Raw genomic sequence first — 18,323 nt, forward strand, 5'->3', positions numbered from 1 at the left:
TGCCTCCATCCCAAATTCCAGTGTTCCTCAGAGTTCTGTCTTTAGCTTTTCCAGCAGTCTCAGTCATACCCACGACCATTTTCACTACATGCACTGCCTTCCAAACTTGAATGATAGCCCAGGTGTCTCTCCTTCAAACCTTTCTCCTTTTCTTCCTATCCCATTTTTATTGGTGGCACTAACACTCAACTAGCTTTTCAAACCTGAATTCCTGGGAATTCTCCTAATGTCCCCACCCATGTGGTCCCTAGAACTCATTGATTTTTACCTCCTAAATAGTTCTTGAATCCATCCATCTAGCTACCTTAATCTTTCTATTAGTTTTCATGATTCCACACTTTTTCTGGTTTTCCTTCTGTCCCAGTACAATGGCCTCTTCTCATCCTCTTTTATTTATACTTCCTCTTCTATTTAATCTAACTGCTGGAGTATCCCAAGGCTTGGTCCCAAGACCCCTTTTTTTCTTCAACTGTCACTTCCATTCCATTTCCTGTAGCCAGCCAAACCTTTTTCAGATCCGTATGCCATTGATTTTTAATTCCTTTTTTGACATTTTTCCTGAATTCCAGACATATACCCATCTTCTACGTGCCTTACAACTTGAATAATAGTGTAATAGGCCTCTCATACTTAGTAGCATCCTTAGTTCTGTTACATCTTGTTCCTTCCCCAGGCTTTCCCAGTAAGTGACTCAACCAAAAAACCAAGGAGTCATCCTTGACTCCTCTCTTTCTATCACACACACCCACATTTTCTCTGTCCATACAATCTCCAAGTCCTGTTGACTTCTCTGTTAAGACTTAACTTGAATTTTCCACCTCCTCATTCCTCTGCCATCACCCTACTCCAAGCCACTACCATCTCTGGCCTGGATTACGCAATATTCTCCTAACTGGTCTTTCTGCTTCCATTGTTAACTCGCTATAGTCCATTCTCTACACAGGATCCAGTGTGATCTTTTAACATTGTAAATCAGAGCATGTTCGTCCTCTGCTTAAAAAACCCACCAGTGGGGGCTTCCCTGGTGGCGCAGTGGTTGAGAATCTGCCTGCTAATGCAGGGGACACGGGTTCGAGCCCTGGTCTGGGAAGATCCCACATGCCGCGGAGCAGCTGGGCCCGTGAGCCACAACTACTGAGCCTGCGCGTCTGGAGCCTGTGCTCCGCAACAAGAGAGGCCACGATAGTGAGAGGCCCGCGCACCGCGATGAAGAGTGGCCCCCGCTTGCCGCAGCTAGAGGAAGCCCTCGCACAGAAACGAAGACCGAACACAGCCAAATAAATAAATAAATAAATAAATAAATAAATAAAAAATAATAATTAAAGGTGCTAATAATTAAAAAAAAAAAAAAAAAACCCACCAGTGGTTTTTAATCATTCTTGGGATAAATTCTAGAACTCCTTGTTCTCTCCTCTTTGCTCACTACACTGTGAACAACTTGCCTTCTTCCTGTTTCTTGAACACACTAAGCTTGTTCCTTCCTTTGGGCTTTGTGTCAGCTATTCTCTCTGCCTAGAATACTTCTCTCAGATATGTTTCTCAGAAGTCAACTTATTATTCATGTCTCAACTTAATTATCACTTCTTCATTGTCCTTTCCTGATCCTCAATCTAGAGTCAGTTGCCACACAGTCTTTATCACATCACCTTTTTTGATTTCATCATAGCACTTATTACCTGCTATTTCCTTGTTTATTTTCTATCTCCACCTTCTAAAATATAAGTTCTATGAGAGCAGAGGCCTTATCTGTCTAGTATACTGCTGAGTATATAGGACCTGGTATAGTGCCTGGTACATAGTAGATGCTTATTAAATACCCATTGAGCAAATGAATGAATTTAAGTCCTCAGTATTTCTTACCTGAACTCTTGCAGTAAACTCCTGATTGTTCTCCCTGCTTTCATCCTGTATACTCCTGGTAAAACAATGTTTATAAAACATAGATCTGATAGTAGTTCCTCTGTATAAATCATTCTGTGTAGGCACTCCCTATTGCCTAGAGTAAAGATTAAACTTAGAATGGCATTGAAGGCCTTCCATGATTTTGTTCCTTCTTCTCTTTCTAGTTCCTTGTTCTCTTTCAGTCTCATCCTCCAGATACTCCATACTGCTTGCAATTCTTTAAATCAGTGAACTCTGTTTCTCCTCCATGACTTGGCACATGCTGTACATACTGTCTTAAATTTCTTTCTGTACTTTGATTGGCTGCTTAATGCCTTCTCATCATTCAGGATTCAGCTCAGAAGTCATCCTCTTTTGAATGCTTACCTTATCCTTCCCAAGCCTGGTTAGAAACTTACACTTACATGTTTCTGCTATACCTATCATGTAACTTCTTTTATTCTCTCACTACAATACTGGTGTTATTTATTTGTCTCTCTGTCCCCTGACTGAGCTGTAAGCTCTTCATGGGCAGGGACCATGCTGTATGTATGATTGTGTTCCATGGTCTGCACAGTAACTGGTACATAGTAGATAATAAATATTTGTGGAATCAACCCAAGGAGATCTCAGGAACTGAACCTGAGTTAGTTCAAAATACTGACCCAGTTTCCTTTCTGGTAGAAGCAGGGAGAGTTGGAGGAAGAAGATGAGAATCTTCCTATTCAAGAAGTATCCTTTGACCCAGAGAAAGCTCAGTGTTGCATAGTGGAGAATGGACAGATTTTAACTCATGGCAGTGGAGGAAAAGGATATGGATTGGCATCAACTGGAGTAACTTCTGGGTGCTATCAGTGGAAGGTACGTAGAATTCCAAGTAGTTTTTAAAAGCATTTTATTTTTTAGTACTTTCCTCCTAGGTTATTATAAAAAACGTATGGAAAGACTATTAAAAAAATCATCTTATGTAAATGTTCTATTACTATGTAAGATTTTAACATAAATGGAAACTCAGTGAAGAATATACAGAAACCCTGTATTATTTTTGTAACTCTCCTGTAATTGTAAAATTACCTCAAAAATTTTTTTAAGTGTAAGGTTGAAAAATCATAATCATCCCTTCCATGAGGGGTCACACAGTGCACACCCAGCAATGAAAATGCAGTAACATATGTGTGATGTTTCTTCCTGGGAGAGCGTATTAGAGACTGAGTGCCCAACATTTTTATTGAGTGCCGGTTACATACTCTATGCCTGGCCTTTTTTAGATTCCCAGAAAGAAAGCGGGTTTTTAGCATAAACCATATTGTCATACAGTCTAAGCACAATAAGCCACCAATATCAGTCAGGGAGATTTTTTATCAGTGTAGGGAACTATTTACCAGACAAGTTCCCAGGTGCCAGCCAAGGACCAACATTGCAAGCAGACATTTCTAAGGATAGCAATCTCTGCTGTGTTACTTCTTTTTTTGCACAGTCCACCTCCTTGGCTGGCTCTTGGCCACAGTGTTTCTACAATAAAATTAATATTATTATCTGGTAGGACCCCAGAAAGCAGGGTGAGACTGACCTCCAGTACTGACTTCAAGGGTCTTAGACTTAGCCAGTTAAAACAAATCTCATTAATTGTAAAGGTCTATCTTAAAAAGTCAAGTGACTTTGTCCTTAAATTTAGCACAGCACAACTCTGGCCAGTCCAGGGTTCAGAATAGGGTGCATACACAAAAAGTACAATTCCAGAGGTCATACGTGGTATCCCTGGAAATGAGTTTATGATTGTTAAGATATCCCTAATCAGGATATACAGTAGTCAGGCAGAACAAGTTAACAGGACCCCAGTGTGATCTCTCATCAGGGGGCCTCCCACCTTCTGTTCCCATTGCAGTCTAAGTAATTTAATTGAGTGCTTGGTTTCAGAGGGACTGCCTCTGAAGGACAGTTTGTTAAATGGTTTTGTTTGTCTGTGACATCATTTTATCTGCCTTAAGAGTGTGGATGACATCTGGAGGTGTTCTGTGAAAATTCCAGGACCTGGGGTCACCCCCTGCTTCTTATAGCCTGTCAGGTATAAGACTCAGAAGTTAGTTTGAATTTAAAGTGCTCTATGCATGTGGCTGATTCACTTTGTTGTGCAACAGAAACTAACACAGTATTGTGAAGTAATTATACTCCAATAAAGATCTATTAAAAAAAAAAAAAGAAAAGAAAAAACAGCCTTCTTGACAGCATGGCTTTTTTTCCCCCGGGAGGAGGAGCAGTTCCGAAAAAACAGTGATCATTTATGCCCTCCCTCTTCTTCCACACTTCCCCAGGGCCTGGGTTGTTTTATTTTCTCCCCCTCCCCGCCCCCACCGTTATTCTAAAATCAGTGTTTCCCATTTAGTTATTATAACTTCAGATTTTTTCAGTCATTTTTTATCTTCGTCTAGACCTTTTGTCCAGAAGGGTTAGGTGCAAGAGGGACAAAAGAATTTCCACACGAAAACTTCTTTTTTTTTTAACAAAAATGTTTTTATATTGATACAACTTAACCAGAAAGGTTAGCAGTTGGTCAGGACAAAATCCCAATTAAAAAAATTGTTTTCCAGAATAGGTTTACAAAAACCTTCTATGCCTTTTATCCTAATCATTTATCCAGTGAGCAGCCTAGGAAAGATCAGTCTTTTTCTGGGGAGAGCTTCATTTAATAAACTGTCTTACTAGGCATGTGTATCAGATATTGAATCAAGCTATCAGTCTGTTGTTGCAAACTACTACTAGTCCAAAAAGCTGAACATAATAAGTCAACAGCAGTGAGACCTCCCCAAGAAGAGGTCAAGAGTCCAGTATGTTATAAGAGTGGACATAGAGGTCATGCACCCTGGGTTTGCCCTCCTCCAACTTTCAGCTTTCGGTAAGAATCAAAGTTAGGAATGTAGTCAGTTTCTATGTCAGAAATAAAAAGCCAATCAGCAGCTCAAATTAGATGGCTATCAAAAGAACAGGCCCTTTCCCAGGGGCATATATAAGAGACCTGGACAGTCCAGCTAGAATCCATGAAGTTTTCATTTTATGGCTGCACCAACTAAATCTTCACCAGTCCCCATGTCTGATTTTTGTTCATTAGGCTGGTTCCTGCTTTTAGTTGAACACAGCTCATGTTGGGTTGAAACAGCCCATAGCAGACAGTATGAGGTTTTAACTTAGAGGCAGGTCCAGGCAGTTGGAAGCTGTGAATTGAGGATTCTATAAAATTGGCAACTTTTTGGGGCAGCAATAAAGCCTAAATGCTGTAGGATCAGACAGCTGCATTTTAAGTCTACGTGACAAGCAAGGCTTTCCTAAGCTCTTTTTGCCTTCTCAATCTTAGAGTACAAATTTACCCACTCAAAAATATGCATTTCAGGCTAGAAAATCATCAGCCTCTAAGGGTCAGACATCTGATTTTATAAGAACTAATTGGCAACTAACAACTGCTTTTTAAAACTCTCAAAGTATATTTCTATGTGGAGATAGCTACTCTTTTTATTTTGTCTCCCTTTTTTCTAGCAGTTCTAATAGGCAAAAATCATAACAAAAAATCATCAGTTATGGAGGCTTGTTTTGTTTCCAGTACTCAAAGAATTTAAGTTCCAATCTACTCACCTGGGGCAAAAAGCAAGGAAGTTGTGTGCCACTGACATTTTTCCTTTGCAGCTTTTACTTATCAGGATGATCTCTTAGTATTTATGAAGTTACAAGCATACAACACTTTACATCATTTTTTATCATACATCCAGATGCAGTAGCCACAAAACGAAGCTGTTTTATAAAATTTACTTTTCCCTTTTCCCTCAGATCTCAAGTTTACTCAGACCCCTAGCAGTAAATTTAGCATTTATAGGGTTAATTGGTTGGGCCAGGGCACTGGTACAGCAGTGACAGCATCTAGGCTAAAGAAAATTGCTGGAGTATTTTCTTTTCTTTTCTTCTTTTCTCTCTCCCTTTCTCCATTTCTCCCTTTCTTCCTTTCTTTCATCTATTTAAAGTTTTACTCCAGCCCTGGGAACTGATTTAAATAACCTTATCTCCTCTCACTTGGAGGAAAGAGCAACACATACTTCTAATATTTTTGGTCTACCCCTAACTCACCTTCAGGAATTTTTGAACTTTTCCCCCTCCCACCTGGACAAGAGAGCAGCTGCAAGCTAATTTTCATTCTTTGGCCCGTCCAAAGCCCATGTGTGGGAATGCTTGGGCTCTCTTTCTGTTCCCACCTAGAGGAGAGAACAACACAAATTTTCTTCTGGCTGCTCTTTTCCCCTCACTTTAGCTTACAGGGCCAAAAGCAGCCAGGGGACCCAGTGAGCCAACCCTCCTGGGGTTGGATCTATTATTTTTGAATTCCATAGGTAACTTTTACCTCTCACAACAGATAGCCACTCACCTGCTGCTTCATAACACGTGTAACCCCATAGCCACTAGAGTTTTGCCTTTCCCCAGTTCTCTCTCTCTTTCTCAAATACATAATTATATTTTAATGACTTAGAGTTGTTCTAGTGAAGCTCATGTTGCCACCATTGTGTCAGAGGTCCTGAAGATGACCCCTATGTTCAAAGATTTGATAGAAGGACTCATAGGACTCAGTATTATCATTGTACTCATGATGACTGGGGTTTATTATAACAGGGTAGTAAGGATACATAACTGGATAATAAGGAGAAAAGACACAGGTGACGTCTGGAGGAATCCACGTGGAGGCTTCCTTATGTTCTTTCCCTCCCATGAAGGGTCACATGGACTGCACTCTTGTCCCAGCAACAAAATGCAGCAACATGTGTGTGATGTTTTAGGGAACCCCCTTAGAGACTTAGTTTCCAAGATTTTTACTGGAGACTGATCATGAAGGTACCCTCTGCCTGGCATGTACCAAAACTCCAGCTCCCAAAAGGAAAGTTTGTGTTCAGTGTAAACCACATTGTTTGTTCAAACATTCTTGTCCTGGTGAGCCACCCGAATCATTTAGGGAAAGTTTTCTAACAGTGTAGGAAACTGTATACAAGTCGAATTCCCAGATACTAGCCAAGGGCCAGTGTTAACAAGCATGCCTTTTTAAAGACAGCAGTCTCAGGCCTGCTATATTAACTCTTTTCTGCACAGAAGTATACACAAGAGAGTAGTTAGAAAATTTGTATAAAGAATTGAAGCTTTCCATTAATAATTTTCTGGACTGGACGTACCTCCTCAGCTTCATAATTAAGATGTAAGTTAAAATTGTTTATTTTAAATAAATACTCAAAGGTTATTCTAAATGTTCTACAAGGTAAAGATTAAATTTGTCTTAAAATCTTTACAAAATCATGAAATTATTTCATTTGTATGTTATTTTCACTTAAGCTGAAAATATGTTTATTTATATTCTCATAAATGCATAAATATTATTTACAAACATATTCCCCAGTATGGCTTTATACAGTTAATAGTATATAAACAAGTTTTTTGAATATTAGTGAACATTACCACTTTCATTTTAGTTTTACATTGTGAAGGAAAACAGAGGTAATGAAGGCACCTGTGTTGGAGTTTCTCGCTGGCCAGTACATGACTTTAACCACCGTACTACCTCGGATATGTGGCTCTATCGGGCCTACAGTGGTAACCTCTATCACAATGGAGAACAGACTCTGACGTTGTCCAGCTTTACTCAAGGAGATTTCATTACCTGTGTGTTAGACATGGAAGCCAGGACCATTTCCTTTGGGAAAAATGGAGAGGTACTGAAACCCATTCAGAAGCATTGCATGTTTTCCTGTTTTTATTTATCCTCAACTCAGTTATTCAGGTACTAGCTATTCAGTTTATAGATTATTTGCTCTTCTCTGCTTTTTCTCTAATACCTTTCGGTTCTTATAAAATTTATCAGCACCAAAAAAAAAAAAAATAGAAAGATAGTAAAATCCCAGGAAGATTGTTGAAACAGAGGAACAAATTAAGATCATTTATTGTATGTGGAATTTCCTTAGCAAGGTTAGCAAGTTAATTGAGATTTGGCTCTAGTAACTTATTCTGTCTCATAAGAGCTTTGAATCTTAATGTGTATTGGATATTGTCAATTAAAAAAAAATTTTGTTTCCTTTTTTTCCCATCACCTCTGCCACACTATAGGAACCCAAATTAGCTTTTGAAGATGTGGATGCAGCAGAGTTGTACCCATGCATAATGTTCTATAGTAGCAACCCAGGGGAAAAGGTAATGAAACCTCAAACCTTTATAATTAAGCATAAAGGATATTTGTTATTTTTTATTAATATTTGTTAACATCAGAGTTCACAGAAATAATAAGGTATTTCTACTATTAAAAGTACTTGCTCAGATAATTTACTCTTCCAGATGAAGGTTAGATTACTTTTAGAAGTTGCCTTTCCTCTTTATTAAGGCACTATTTGATATTCTGGTAATTTGAATATAGTGAGTCAACTTTCAAACATGTGTGCAATTATAAGAATTATAGGAAATAGTTTAGGGATAATCTGGTTTATTGGCAGTTGTGCATATGAGAGAAAAATCTAAAAATAATCTTCAGTGTAATCAGATACCATTAGGTGAATAATGGAGGTTTCAGTTACGATGGCGAAGCTGCCTTTCATTCATTCAGCTGAGAGGGTTCTCAGACCTTGTAGATGGTGTAAATTTGAACCTTAAACCTTCAGGAGGACAGTATTAAAGAGATACCCTCTCACTAAAAACTTTTTTTTCTCCTCATGTAAAACCAGTTAGAGAGAAACTTCTTTGTGGTCTCCCTGTGGGTTGATTTGTTTTCTACCCCATCCTTTTACTTGAGGATATAACGTCAAGTAAAAGTAGCCTAGGTCTGGTCTCTGGAATTTGTAGTTATTTTTTAGTAGAAAGTTTTCAAGCCATCTCATATATAATGTGTCTATAATGGAAGTGCTAGATTTGGTAAATTCTAACCATGAAAGTTACCATTTATTCTAGGCTTTTAATATATTTTTAAAATTTTCAAGGAGGTATAATTTCAAGCTAGCCATTCATGAGAGAGGGGAACTGCTTCTTGAACCAGGTGGTCAAGAAAACTGAACTGGAAATGAAATAAAGAGGCAACCCAGTACCCGCTTTTATCCCTTTCCCTGATGATATTCTTGCAGCCCAGAATAGGTTCTGGTATGTTCTGGTTAGAATGATGGCCTATTGCTCCCTAACATTTGTGAACCTTGAAGGAATTAATTTAACCATAGGCTTTGTATCAATCACTTTATTCTACCCAGAAGCCTTTTCTGACTTCAGAATCTGATAAAAAACAATACTAATAATAGTTAACATTTTTTGAACATTTACTGTGTGTCTGGCACTGTACTGATAAGCACTTTATGTGCATAGTCTAATTTAATCTTTAATATAGTAAGAGATAGATACTGTTATTAGTGCCAGTTTTTTTTCAGATGAAAAAGCTGAGGTTAGTGAGATTAAATAATTTCCAAAAATTACACAGAGTTAAGATTTGAACCCAAGTCTTGCTCTTCTTTCAGCCTCTATGTCTTATTTGAAATGCATGTCCAGATTGGGAATATACCAATTTTCTAGCCTTGTGATTTTATCTTTGTGCCCCTGGAACAATACAAGATGGTCCCAGGACTCGTTATTATTCTGGTGTCTTGAGAACTAGAGTGGATAGATCCTCAAGACTTTTCCGGGGGGTGGGGGGTTGGTGCTAAATGGTGTCAGTCACATACACCTTGGTCTATATCTATCTTTTGGGTGGCCACAACAGCACTCCTGCTCACAGACTGCACGCAGTTTAAATGACAGGGTAGCTTATTTCACAGGACCATACTGCTACTAACTTCAGTAGAACTGTAATATTTGTTCACTCCTTATTGGGGGCCAATAGTATAATACATATGTATCAGGAGACCAAATACTAGTTCCCCATGGGATACATGTGCTAGAATTCATAGTTTTATAATTTACAGAATTAATAGTTTAGGAGAACTATTAATAATCACACATTTGCTACCCTCTTTTCTTTTATAGGTGAAAATTTGTGATATGCAGATGCGTGGCACACCACGAGACTTACTTCCAGGAGACCCCATTTGTAGTCCAGTAGCAGCAGTGCTGGCAGAGGCCACTATTCAGCTTATTCGTATCCTTCATCGAACAGACCGTTGGACTTACTGCATTAACAAAAAAATGATGGAAAGGCTGCACAAAATTAAGATATGTATTAAAGATTCAGGTCAGAAGCTAAAGAAAAGCCGCTCGGTTCAAAGCCGAGAGGAAAATGAAATGAGAGAGGAGAAGGAGAGCAAAGAGGAAGAGAAAGGTAAACACAATAGACATGGCCTTGCTGACCTGTCAGAGCCGCAGCTGAGGACCCTTTGCATAGAGGTATGGCCCGTGCTGGCAGTGATAGGAGGAGTTGATGCTGGTCTTAGAGTTGGAGGTCGGTGTGTTCACAAGCAAACTGGGCGCCATGCCACGCTGCTGGGAATGGTCAAGGAGGGCAGCACGTCTGCCAAAGTCCAATGGGATGAAGCAGAAATTACCATCAGGTATGATTTGTTGAGTTACACTTTTAGCAAATGAGTATTTATTGGTGAAATGGGCCATTGCCTATGGACAGTGAGTAATTATGTATTTTAGGTGAGCTGCCAATTAACTTTTTAAAATGATTTGCTTCATACATCTGGGTATGAGTACTATGATTTCATAAAGGAATATTTCCCAAACTTGTGTTCCTTGGAGTACTAGTGGCTTGTAAAATATATAGTTTTTATTTTGTTTTGTGAAGAAATGGTAAGCTCACTAGTTTAGGTGTAACTGGGATCCTTCTTTCTATTTTTCATTTGGCTTCCTCCTTTTTGATCATTTCCATTACACATTGGGACAGAAAAAAGCCAGTCAGCAGATCTGTCAGTTACATTTTATGTAGGAGAGCTTTGAATGTAGGATGGGAACATTTGAGTGACTAAAATTAGGTTTTGGATTATCTGTGATTTTTAAGTATTCTTGCCTTTTTTTTAAAGCATATATTTCTGTACCCTTAGTGTGCAACATGTTGGATGGATATGAAAATTACATTTATTTGGCACAAACTGTGTGCTTAAAAGCATTTAGATGTGTTTGCAATCAGATAAGATTTGTGTGAAATAGAAACTTTATATGTTTAAAAGGAAGTATATCAAGTATCTCAGTCGATAAGGGGACTCATCTGATGACTGTACAGAATTATATCATTTGAAAACATGGATTTATTGATGATACTATGTAACTGTTCATTATACTGCTTAAAGTGATTCCATTGTTAATATGACATGGGACAGTATCAAAAACAGTGGTTCTTCAGTATTTTTTGGAGGTGGTACTGTTTTAGAATCTAATGTTAGCTATGGACTCTCTCAGCTGAAAAATAACCATACATGAAGTTTACACACAATTTCAGGAGTTAATGGACTTCAAGCTAAGAAAGCAATGAAAATTTTACTTGTGAAAGTATCTGCCTTTTCTTTTATTCTTTGCCTTGTTTCGGAAAGGATTTATGATGCCTTACTAAGATGCATACGATATAGCAAAGTAATTAAATTAAATTAAAACCAACAAGAAAAATGACACAAAGGGAAAACAAGATTTGAAAGGTTAAGCTAGAACCAAGATTTCGGTTAATAGAACAAATGTATGCCACCAAACTTTGTATACTTGCTAAAGCTTTCTGTTCCAATTTGTTTAATTACAACATGTTTAAACTTATGGAAATTCTTGATGAATATCAGGAAATATGTGACCGTATTTTTGCTTAAACTAAATTAGAAGCATTTATTGAAGACTACAAAGTAATTTTTTTGAATGAAACAAAGTCTTATCTGGAACAGGTTATAAATGGCCATTACCCATATAATAAACTAGATTTATTATGCAAACTTTCCAAATAGCTTACATCAGGGATCGGCATACTACACCTGGCCCAGCTCCTCTTTTTGTAAATAAAGTTATGTAGCCACACACATTCATTCAGGTATATCAGTGGCTGCTCTCACACTATGATGGCAGGGTTGAAAGGTTGCAACAGAGACCATGTGGCCTCCAAGTCCTAAAATATTTACTGTTTGGCTCTTTACAGAAATTTTGCCAGTTCCTGGCTTATATTATATAATAATGAATATTCTTATTTGAAAGCACATGAACATCTCATTGCTTTTGCGTTTAACATCACATCTCCCCATTTTCTCATAATAGATTTCATTTTTCTGTTGTAATGAGTTCTCTAGTTTGTGCAAATTATTCTCTGTACTGTGTACATGATACATCTTATTTTGTCTACATTATTTTCTGTACCTTCCTCTTGTCTATCCCTCACTTGCTTCTTCCTGTGTCATTCTGATCTTTATTAAAGCTTCCCAACTTTTTGGTCGCCTAGTGATACTCCATTGTATAATCTGGAACCCTGTGAACCGCTTCCTTTTGACGTGGCACGATTTCGAGGCCTGACGGCTTCTGTGTTGCTGGACCTCACATATCTGACTGGCATTCACGAAGACATGGGCAAACAGAGCACCAAGCGACATGAAAAGAAACACCGACGTGAGTCTGAGGAGAAAGGGGATGTTGAGCAGAAAATTGAGAGTGAATCTGCTTTAGATACACGAACAGGCGTAACATCTGATGATGTTAAAAGTCAGGGTACCACAAGCTCCAAATCAGAAAACGAAATAGCTTCATTTTCTTTAGATTCAACAGTGCCAGGTGTGGAATCCCAACATCAAATAACAGAAGGAAAAAGAAAAAATCACGAACACATCTCCAAAAACCATGACATAGCCCAGTCAGAAATCAGAGCAGTCCAGCTGTCCTATCTCTACCTCGGTGCTATGAAATCACTTAGTGCTCTTCTTGGCTGTAGTAAATATGCTGAACTGTTGCTGATACCAAAAGTTCTGGCTGAAAATGGCCACAACTCAGACTGTGCGAGCTCTCCAGTTGTTCACGAAGACGTGGAGATGCGTGCAGCCCTTCAGTTCTTGATGCGCCACATGGTGAAACGAGCAGTCATGCGGTCACCCATAAAGAGAGCCCTGGGATTAGCAGATCTGGAACGAGCTCAAGCCATGATCTATAAGTTAGTGGTCCATGGGCTTTTGGAAGACCAGTTTGGGGGCAAAATTAAGCAAGGTAAGTTATCTGATTTTTTAAATTTTTGCTCCGTGCTGTTGAAATTATTCATAATTGTCAGAAGTGATATATTCTATTAAAGACTTATAAGTTTTTTTTTTTTTTTTTTTGGCCAAAGCAATTTTCACATTTCCTTTGTAAGGAAAACAGTTCCTTTCTGTTTCTTTATATTAATAATCATCTGTCTACAGGCATACCTCATTTTATTGCGCTTCGCAGATACTGCATTTTTTACAAATTGAAGGTTTGTGGCAACCCTGGGTTAGGCATGTCTTTCAGTGCCATTTTTCCAACAGCATTTGCTTGCTTTGTGTCTCTGTTACATTTTGGTAGTTCTCACAATATTTCAAACTTTTTCATCATTATTATGTTTCTTATGGTGATCTGTGATCAGTGATCTTTGATGTTGCTACTGTGACTTGCTGAAGGCTTAGATGATGGTTAGCATTCTTTAGCAATAAAGTATTTTTTAATTAAGATATGTACATTGTTTTTTTTTTTTTTAGACATAATGCTATTGCATACTTAACAGACTACAGTATAGTGTAAACATAACTTTTAGATGTACTGGGAAACCAAAAAGTCACTTTATTGCAATATTTGCTTTATTGCAGTGATCTGGAACCAAACCCGCAATATCTCCGAGGTGTGCCTGTACCTATAATTTTCTATTTTAAACCTATGCAAGTATTAGAACTTAATAATTATTACATTTCATAAAACTGAAATTTAACTCATACCACAGAAGGTACTCATGTATTTACTGATCTGATTCAATATATATATTATTCTGATAACTTCTCAGAGACGTTTTAAAGGACTTTTTAAAGTACTACTTTCATAGACTATATATTGTGTGTAAAAAACCTTGTTTTATCTTTTATCCTCACCTTTGGGGATAATACGAATTCTGAGATAAAAATGAGGTTCATTCAGTAAACGTTTACTGAGTGCTTACAGCGTGCCAGGTACTAGTCTAGATTTTGGGGAGTCAGCGGTGAACAAAACAAAGTCACCTGCCTTCATGGTGCTTCCATTCTTTTTTTCTTCCTTCCCTTCCTCTTCCTCTTCCTCTTCCTCTTCTTTTACCTTTTCTCTTACTCCCCTTCTTCCTTTTTTAGCTTACATAGTAAGTAGGAAGAGAGAGGTGTGTGGTGCATATAAATAGGAGTGTTAAGATCATGATTATGAAAAGTACTTCATCATTTAGCAAGCCAAATAGAATTAGCTCTCTATTTGTAACAACTGCTATCTTGATTATGTTTATTTGTAGGCTCCCTTGCCAGATAAGAAAAATTACAAATATTTGTAAGCCCTTAGACCTTTTAACTTTTTTTTAACTCTCGGGAGTAGTTTATTTTGTGAAGCACTGTCCTTTTTAGAACATGGAGTTTCTGTTTAGGTTTTTATTATTCTTGTATTTACATATCTTCATCTTTGCTTGTTTAAAGACTAAAGATAGGCATCAAAATCAAAGTGCTAAGGAAACACAGTTTTAATGATCTTTAGAGAACCTCTGGTTAAATCTTACAAACAAAAGTGAAACTTTTTTGTTTTTAAGAGCACCTTCTCTAAAATAAGAAATGAGTAATTACAAGGGCTTGTTACATTATTGTCTGTAGAGTCTATAACAACGAGTACAATAGTGAATACAGGATGTATATATATAAGAACATTTTTTTCTGTAAATCTTTGGCAGAAATTGATACTTATGAAATATATTTAGAAGCTTTCCAAATTAAAAGTTTCCCATTCCCTTGTCACTTTTGAAAAAACAAATCCTTACTACTTTCTTAACCTTAATCTTGGTTTATAGAGATTGATCAACAAGCTGAAGAAAGTGACCAAGCCCAACAGGCACAGACGCCAGTTACCACTAGCCCATCAGCCTCGAGTACAACATCCTTTATGAGCAGCTCACTGGAGGACACCACAACTGCCACCACTCCAGTCACTGACACAGAAACGGTGCCTGCATCTGAGTCCCCAGGAGTGATGCCACTTAGTCTTCTCAGGTAGGGAAGTTGACCTTTAATGTCTGCCATATTGATGCCTATGGTTCTAAACACACAATTGTTCTCTTGTGAAGAATGTGTCCAACTAAGTCAAGGCATTCTAGAGCTAGAGGAAACCCAAGAGATCATATAGTCAAACTCATTTTACTGAAGTTGGAAGTGTCCCTCAGAAGTTTAATAACTTGCCTAAAGTCTCACAGCCAGTTAGTGGTGGTCCCAGATCTAATCAGCAGTACCACTGACAATCAGGTACTGTAGTACTCTATCTTCTTAAAATGATCTTTTGTTTTTTTTTTTTGGCTAGGTTTTTGAATATTTTTTTTCCTCCAAAGGTAAATACTTGTATTTTGAATATTAGAGCCTCAAGAAAGAGCTTACCTCCAGGAAAACGATTTTCTCTTCTTGGTGTTTTCCTTTTAAGCATAATTCTTTAACTATACTTTTATTCTTTCTATAAGGTCAAACAAGTCTACTTTTCAAATGAAAGAGCATGTCTTATGATCTTCTTCAGCCAACCCTATTTTAGTAGACTCATAAATTCCAAAGACTCTTTAAGTTTCTTTTTGCTTCAGTTTGCCAGATGTATACATAAAATAAAAACCTTTGAGTGAAAATCTTTAGGGAGAGACTTTTGTGAGCTCTCTTAATGAGGGCTTAAGTGAAATGAAGGGAAGCAGAATAGTTAGTCTCCCTTTTTCTTATTTCTTTCCCCCCTTCCCTTATTTGATAGGTCATTATTGTTTCCAGTGTGTGAACACATCTTAGAGAATAGGAGAGATAGTGGCTATTATTGTAATGGGTCTAAAATTTTGGTGTGCACAAGAGCCATCTGGGAAGCTTTTTAAATCTCTGGGGCTGTATTCCCCAGCAAGTCGAATTCAGTAGGTCTGGTGTGGCACCTAGTTTGCATTTGAATTAAATTTCTCCAGTGATTCTGATGCAGTGAGCTTCAGCTCACACATTAAGAATTATTGCTCTGGTCTTAGACAGAAGGAGCGCTAATCCTAGTAGCTACCAGTGGCCGGTCCCCACACATCTGCCTCTTAGCTCTCTCACTTAAGTAACACAGTTCCAGGAAGTGCTTCTGTTCAAGAAAGGAGGAAGAGAAGAGCGATAGGATATTCTAATATGGTTTTTAATCCTTCTGGCAATTACAGAATTCAAGGTATCCACAGAGAATCAGTAGCACTGTGACTCTTTGTTGCCTTTCAAACTCCATAGGCATGGAATTCAGTGGTAAAATAATGCTCCCTTGCTCCCAGAGACATTCACCAGGCCTGTGACTCCTTCTTTCCTCTAAGTCTGCATTTTCCTGCTATTGGCTAGGACTGTAGTAGAGCTGCAGTTGTCTCTGCCTGGCTCAACATCACTTAATACAAGAAAAATCAGGGAACAACTGCCCCCTATGTGGATACCATCATACCACAGTTGCTTGACTGGGTTGGCAGTGCTTTTTTGATGCTTAAAAAGTTGTTAGTTCTGTTGGACAAATCTAAAGAGCAGTCACTCAGTGAGGATCTTCCTGGACTTATTTTTTAGCCAGTGTCTGCCTTTTCAACGTGAGAGGGGCTGCTTCTCCTATACCTTTACCCCTCTACACAGCTGACATATCATTCATACGCTGTTTTTCATTTGTGTTGGGTGACTGGGCACGTATCTTTTCTTTCCGTAACTTACCTATAGATTCTCACTTTGAATCCATGTGAATAATTTCATGGCTATAACGAATGTATGTATCTGAAGTAACTATAAGTTATCTATCTTTAGAAGTCTTCTTTATTCTCTAACTACTATATGCCTACCAAAATACCCCTGTCACCTTGGTATTATAGTAGAAGGAAAGATGAATGAAGGCAGGGATTTTTTTAAAATCTATTTTGTTAATTGCTGTATTCCCCCCACCTGCTATGTTGCTTTCATTTTGCTGAACACATGAAAAGGTATTACTTTTATAGTAAAAGCATCCTATGAGGTAACGATTTTGAAAACTGTGGAGTCTCTCTTCCCTCTCCCCAATTAAACTATAGGTAACTTGTATAGTTTTCCAGGTCTCATATTCTTCTGTAAGAAGATAGTGATGTATGTATTATTTTCTAATTGGATTTCTGTGCTAACCATTGTTGTTTTCTTAAAGGCAAATGTTCTCTAGTTACCCAACTACCACTGTACTTCCCACACGTCGTGCACAGACTCCTCCAATATCATCATTACCAACCTCTCCTTCTGATGAAGTAGGAAGGAGGCAAAGCTTAACTTCTCCTGATTCCCAGTCAGCAAGGCCAGCTAACCGCACAGGTGCGTGTGCTGTCATGCACTCTGACACCCAGACCTTGACGTTCCATATGTGTGAGACTTCATTATGTGGGCATTGTGTTTTGTCTTCACTGAAGGTAAAACAGTGATTTTAATTAAGGGGGATCTGCCCCATAAACTGAGCTGTCTTCTCTCTTTTGAAGCTGTAGATTGAATTATGGCTATTTAAGAGAGAAGTAATGTACTGTACATCAGTCATATTAGACCTTTCTTCTTTTCTAAAATAGGCATTTTTAATGCTGTGAATTTCCCTCTAAGCACTGATGTGGCTGCAATCCAGACATTTTGAAATGCTATGTTTTCATTTTCATTCAGTTTAAAGTACTTTCTAGTTTACCATTGATATCTTCTTTGACATATGGGTTATTTGGAAGTATGTTATTTCGCTTCCTAATACTAGGGGATTTTCCAGGTATCTTTCTGTTGTTGATTTCTAATTTAATTTCATTGTCATCAAAGAACATATCTTGTATAATTTGAATTATTTTATTTTATTTTTATTTATTTATTTTTTGGTGGTAGATATTTAACTTTATTAGAAACTGCCTATAGTTTCCCATAGTGGTTGTACCATTTTCTAATTGCTTCTTAGACTCTCAATCAGTCCTATTTTTTTGCGTCACTTTCGTTTCCAGAAGTATCTGCTGCCACCCATTTCTGAACATTTTGAGATTCTGAGGAATAAGTTCTGTTGTTTTGACTTTTCCTCATTGCTATTGTAGGATTCAGTTTTCTCAGGACCACTGAGGCAATTTATGTTTGCCCATTGGCTTTCTAACTTCTAAAATTTTATTGCAGTTTTCCTGTTCTCTCTGTCCTTATGGATTTCTGCATTTAAAATATTTCCTTTACTGCCATTTTAATGGGTTTTCAGGAATTAGTAGAACTAAATGCTTATGTTCAATTCACTATTTTAAGCTTATTCATTTAAAAAAAATGTTTATTGGAGTATAGTTGATTTACAATGTT

The 18,323-nt window shown here is 37.7% G+C and overlaps 1 protein-coding gene across 1 annotated transcript in view; it reads left to right on the plus strand.

The window, feature by feature from the left end:
* Positions 1–18,323, plus strand: part of HERC1 (HECT and RLD domain containing E3 ubiquitin protein ligase family member 1) — a 227,242-nt gene that overhangs the window by 137,936 nt on the left and 70,983 nt on the right. The window contains exons 34-40 of the mRNA XM_061180215.1: positions 2,566–2,742; positions 7,374–7,613; positions 8,005–8,088; positions 9,892–10,412; positions 12,251–13,026; positions 14,843–15,041; positions 17,176–17,336. Of these exons, the coding sequence (XP_061036198.1) occupies positions 2,566–2,742; positions 7,374–7,613; positions 8,005–8,088; positions 9,892–10,412; positions 12,251–13,026; positions 14,843–15,041; positions 17,176–17,336 (2,158 nt within the window). The remainder of the gene's footprint in view (positions 1–2,565; positions 2,743–7,373; positions 7,614–8,004; positions 8,089–9,891; positions 10,413–12,250; positions 13,027–14,842; positions 15,042–17,175; positions 17,337–18,323) is intronic.

Source organism: Eubalaena glacialis, chromosome 2 (genome assembly GCF_028564815.1).
Source record: "Eubalaena glacialis isolate mEubGla1 chromosome 2, mEubGla1.1.hap2.+ XY, whole genome shotgun sequence".
Classification (NCBI taxonomy): domain Eukaryota; kingdom Metazoa; phylum Chordata; class Mammalia; order Artiodactyla; family Balaenidae; genus Eubalaena; species Eubalaena glacialis.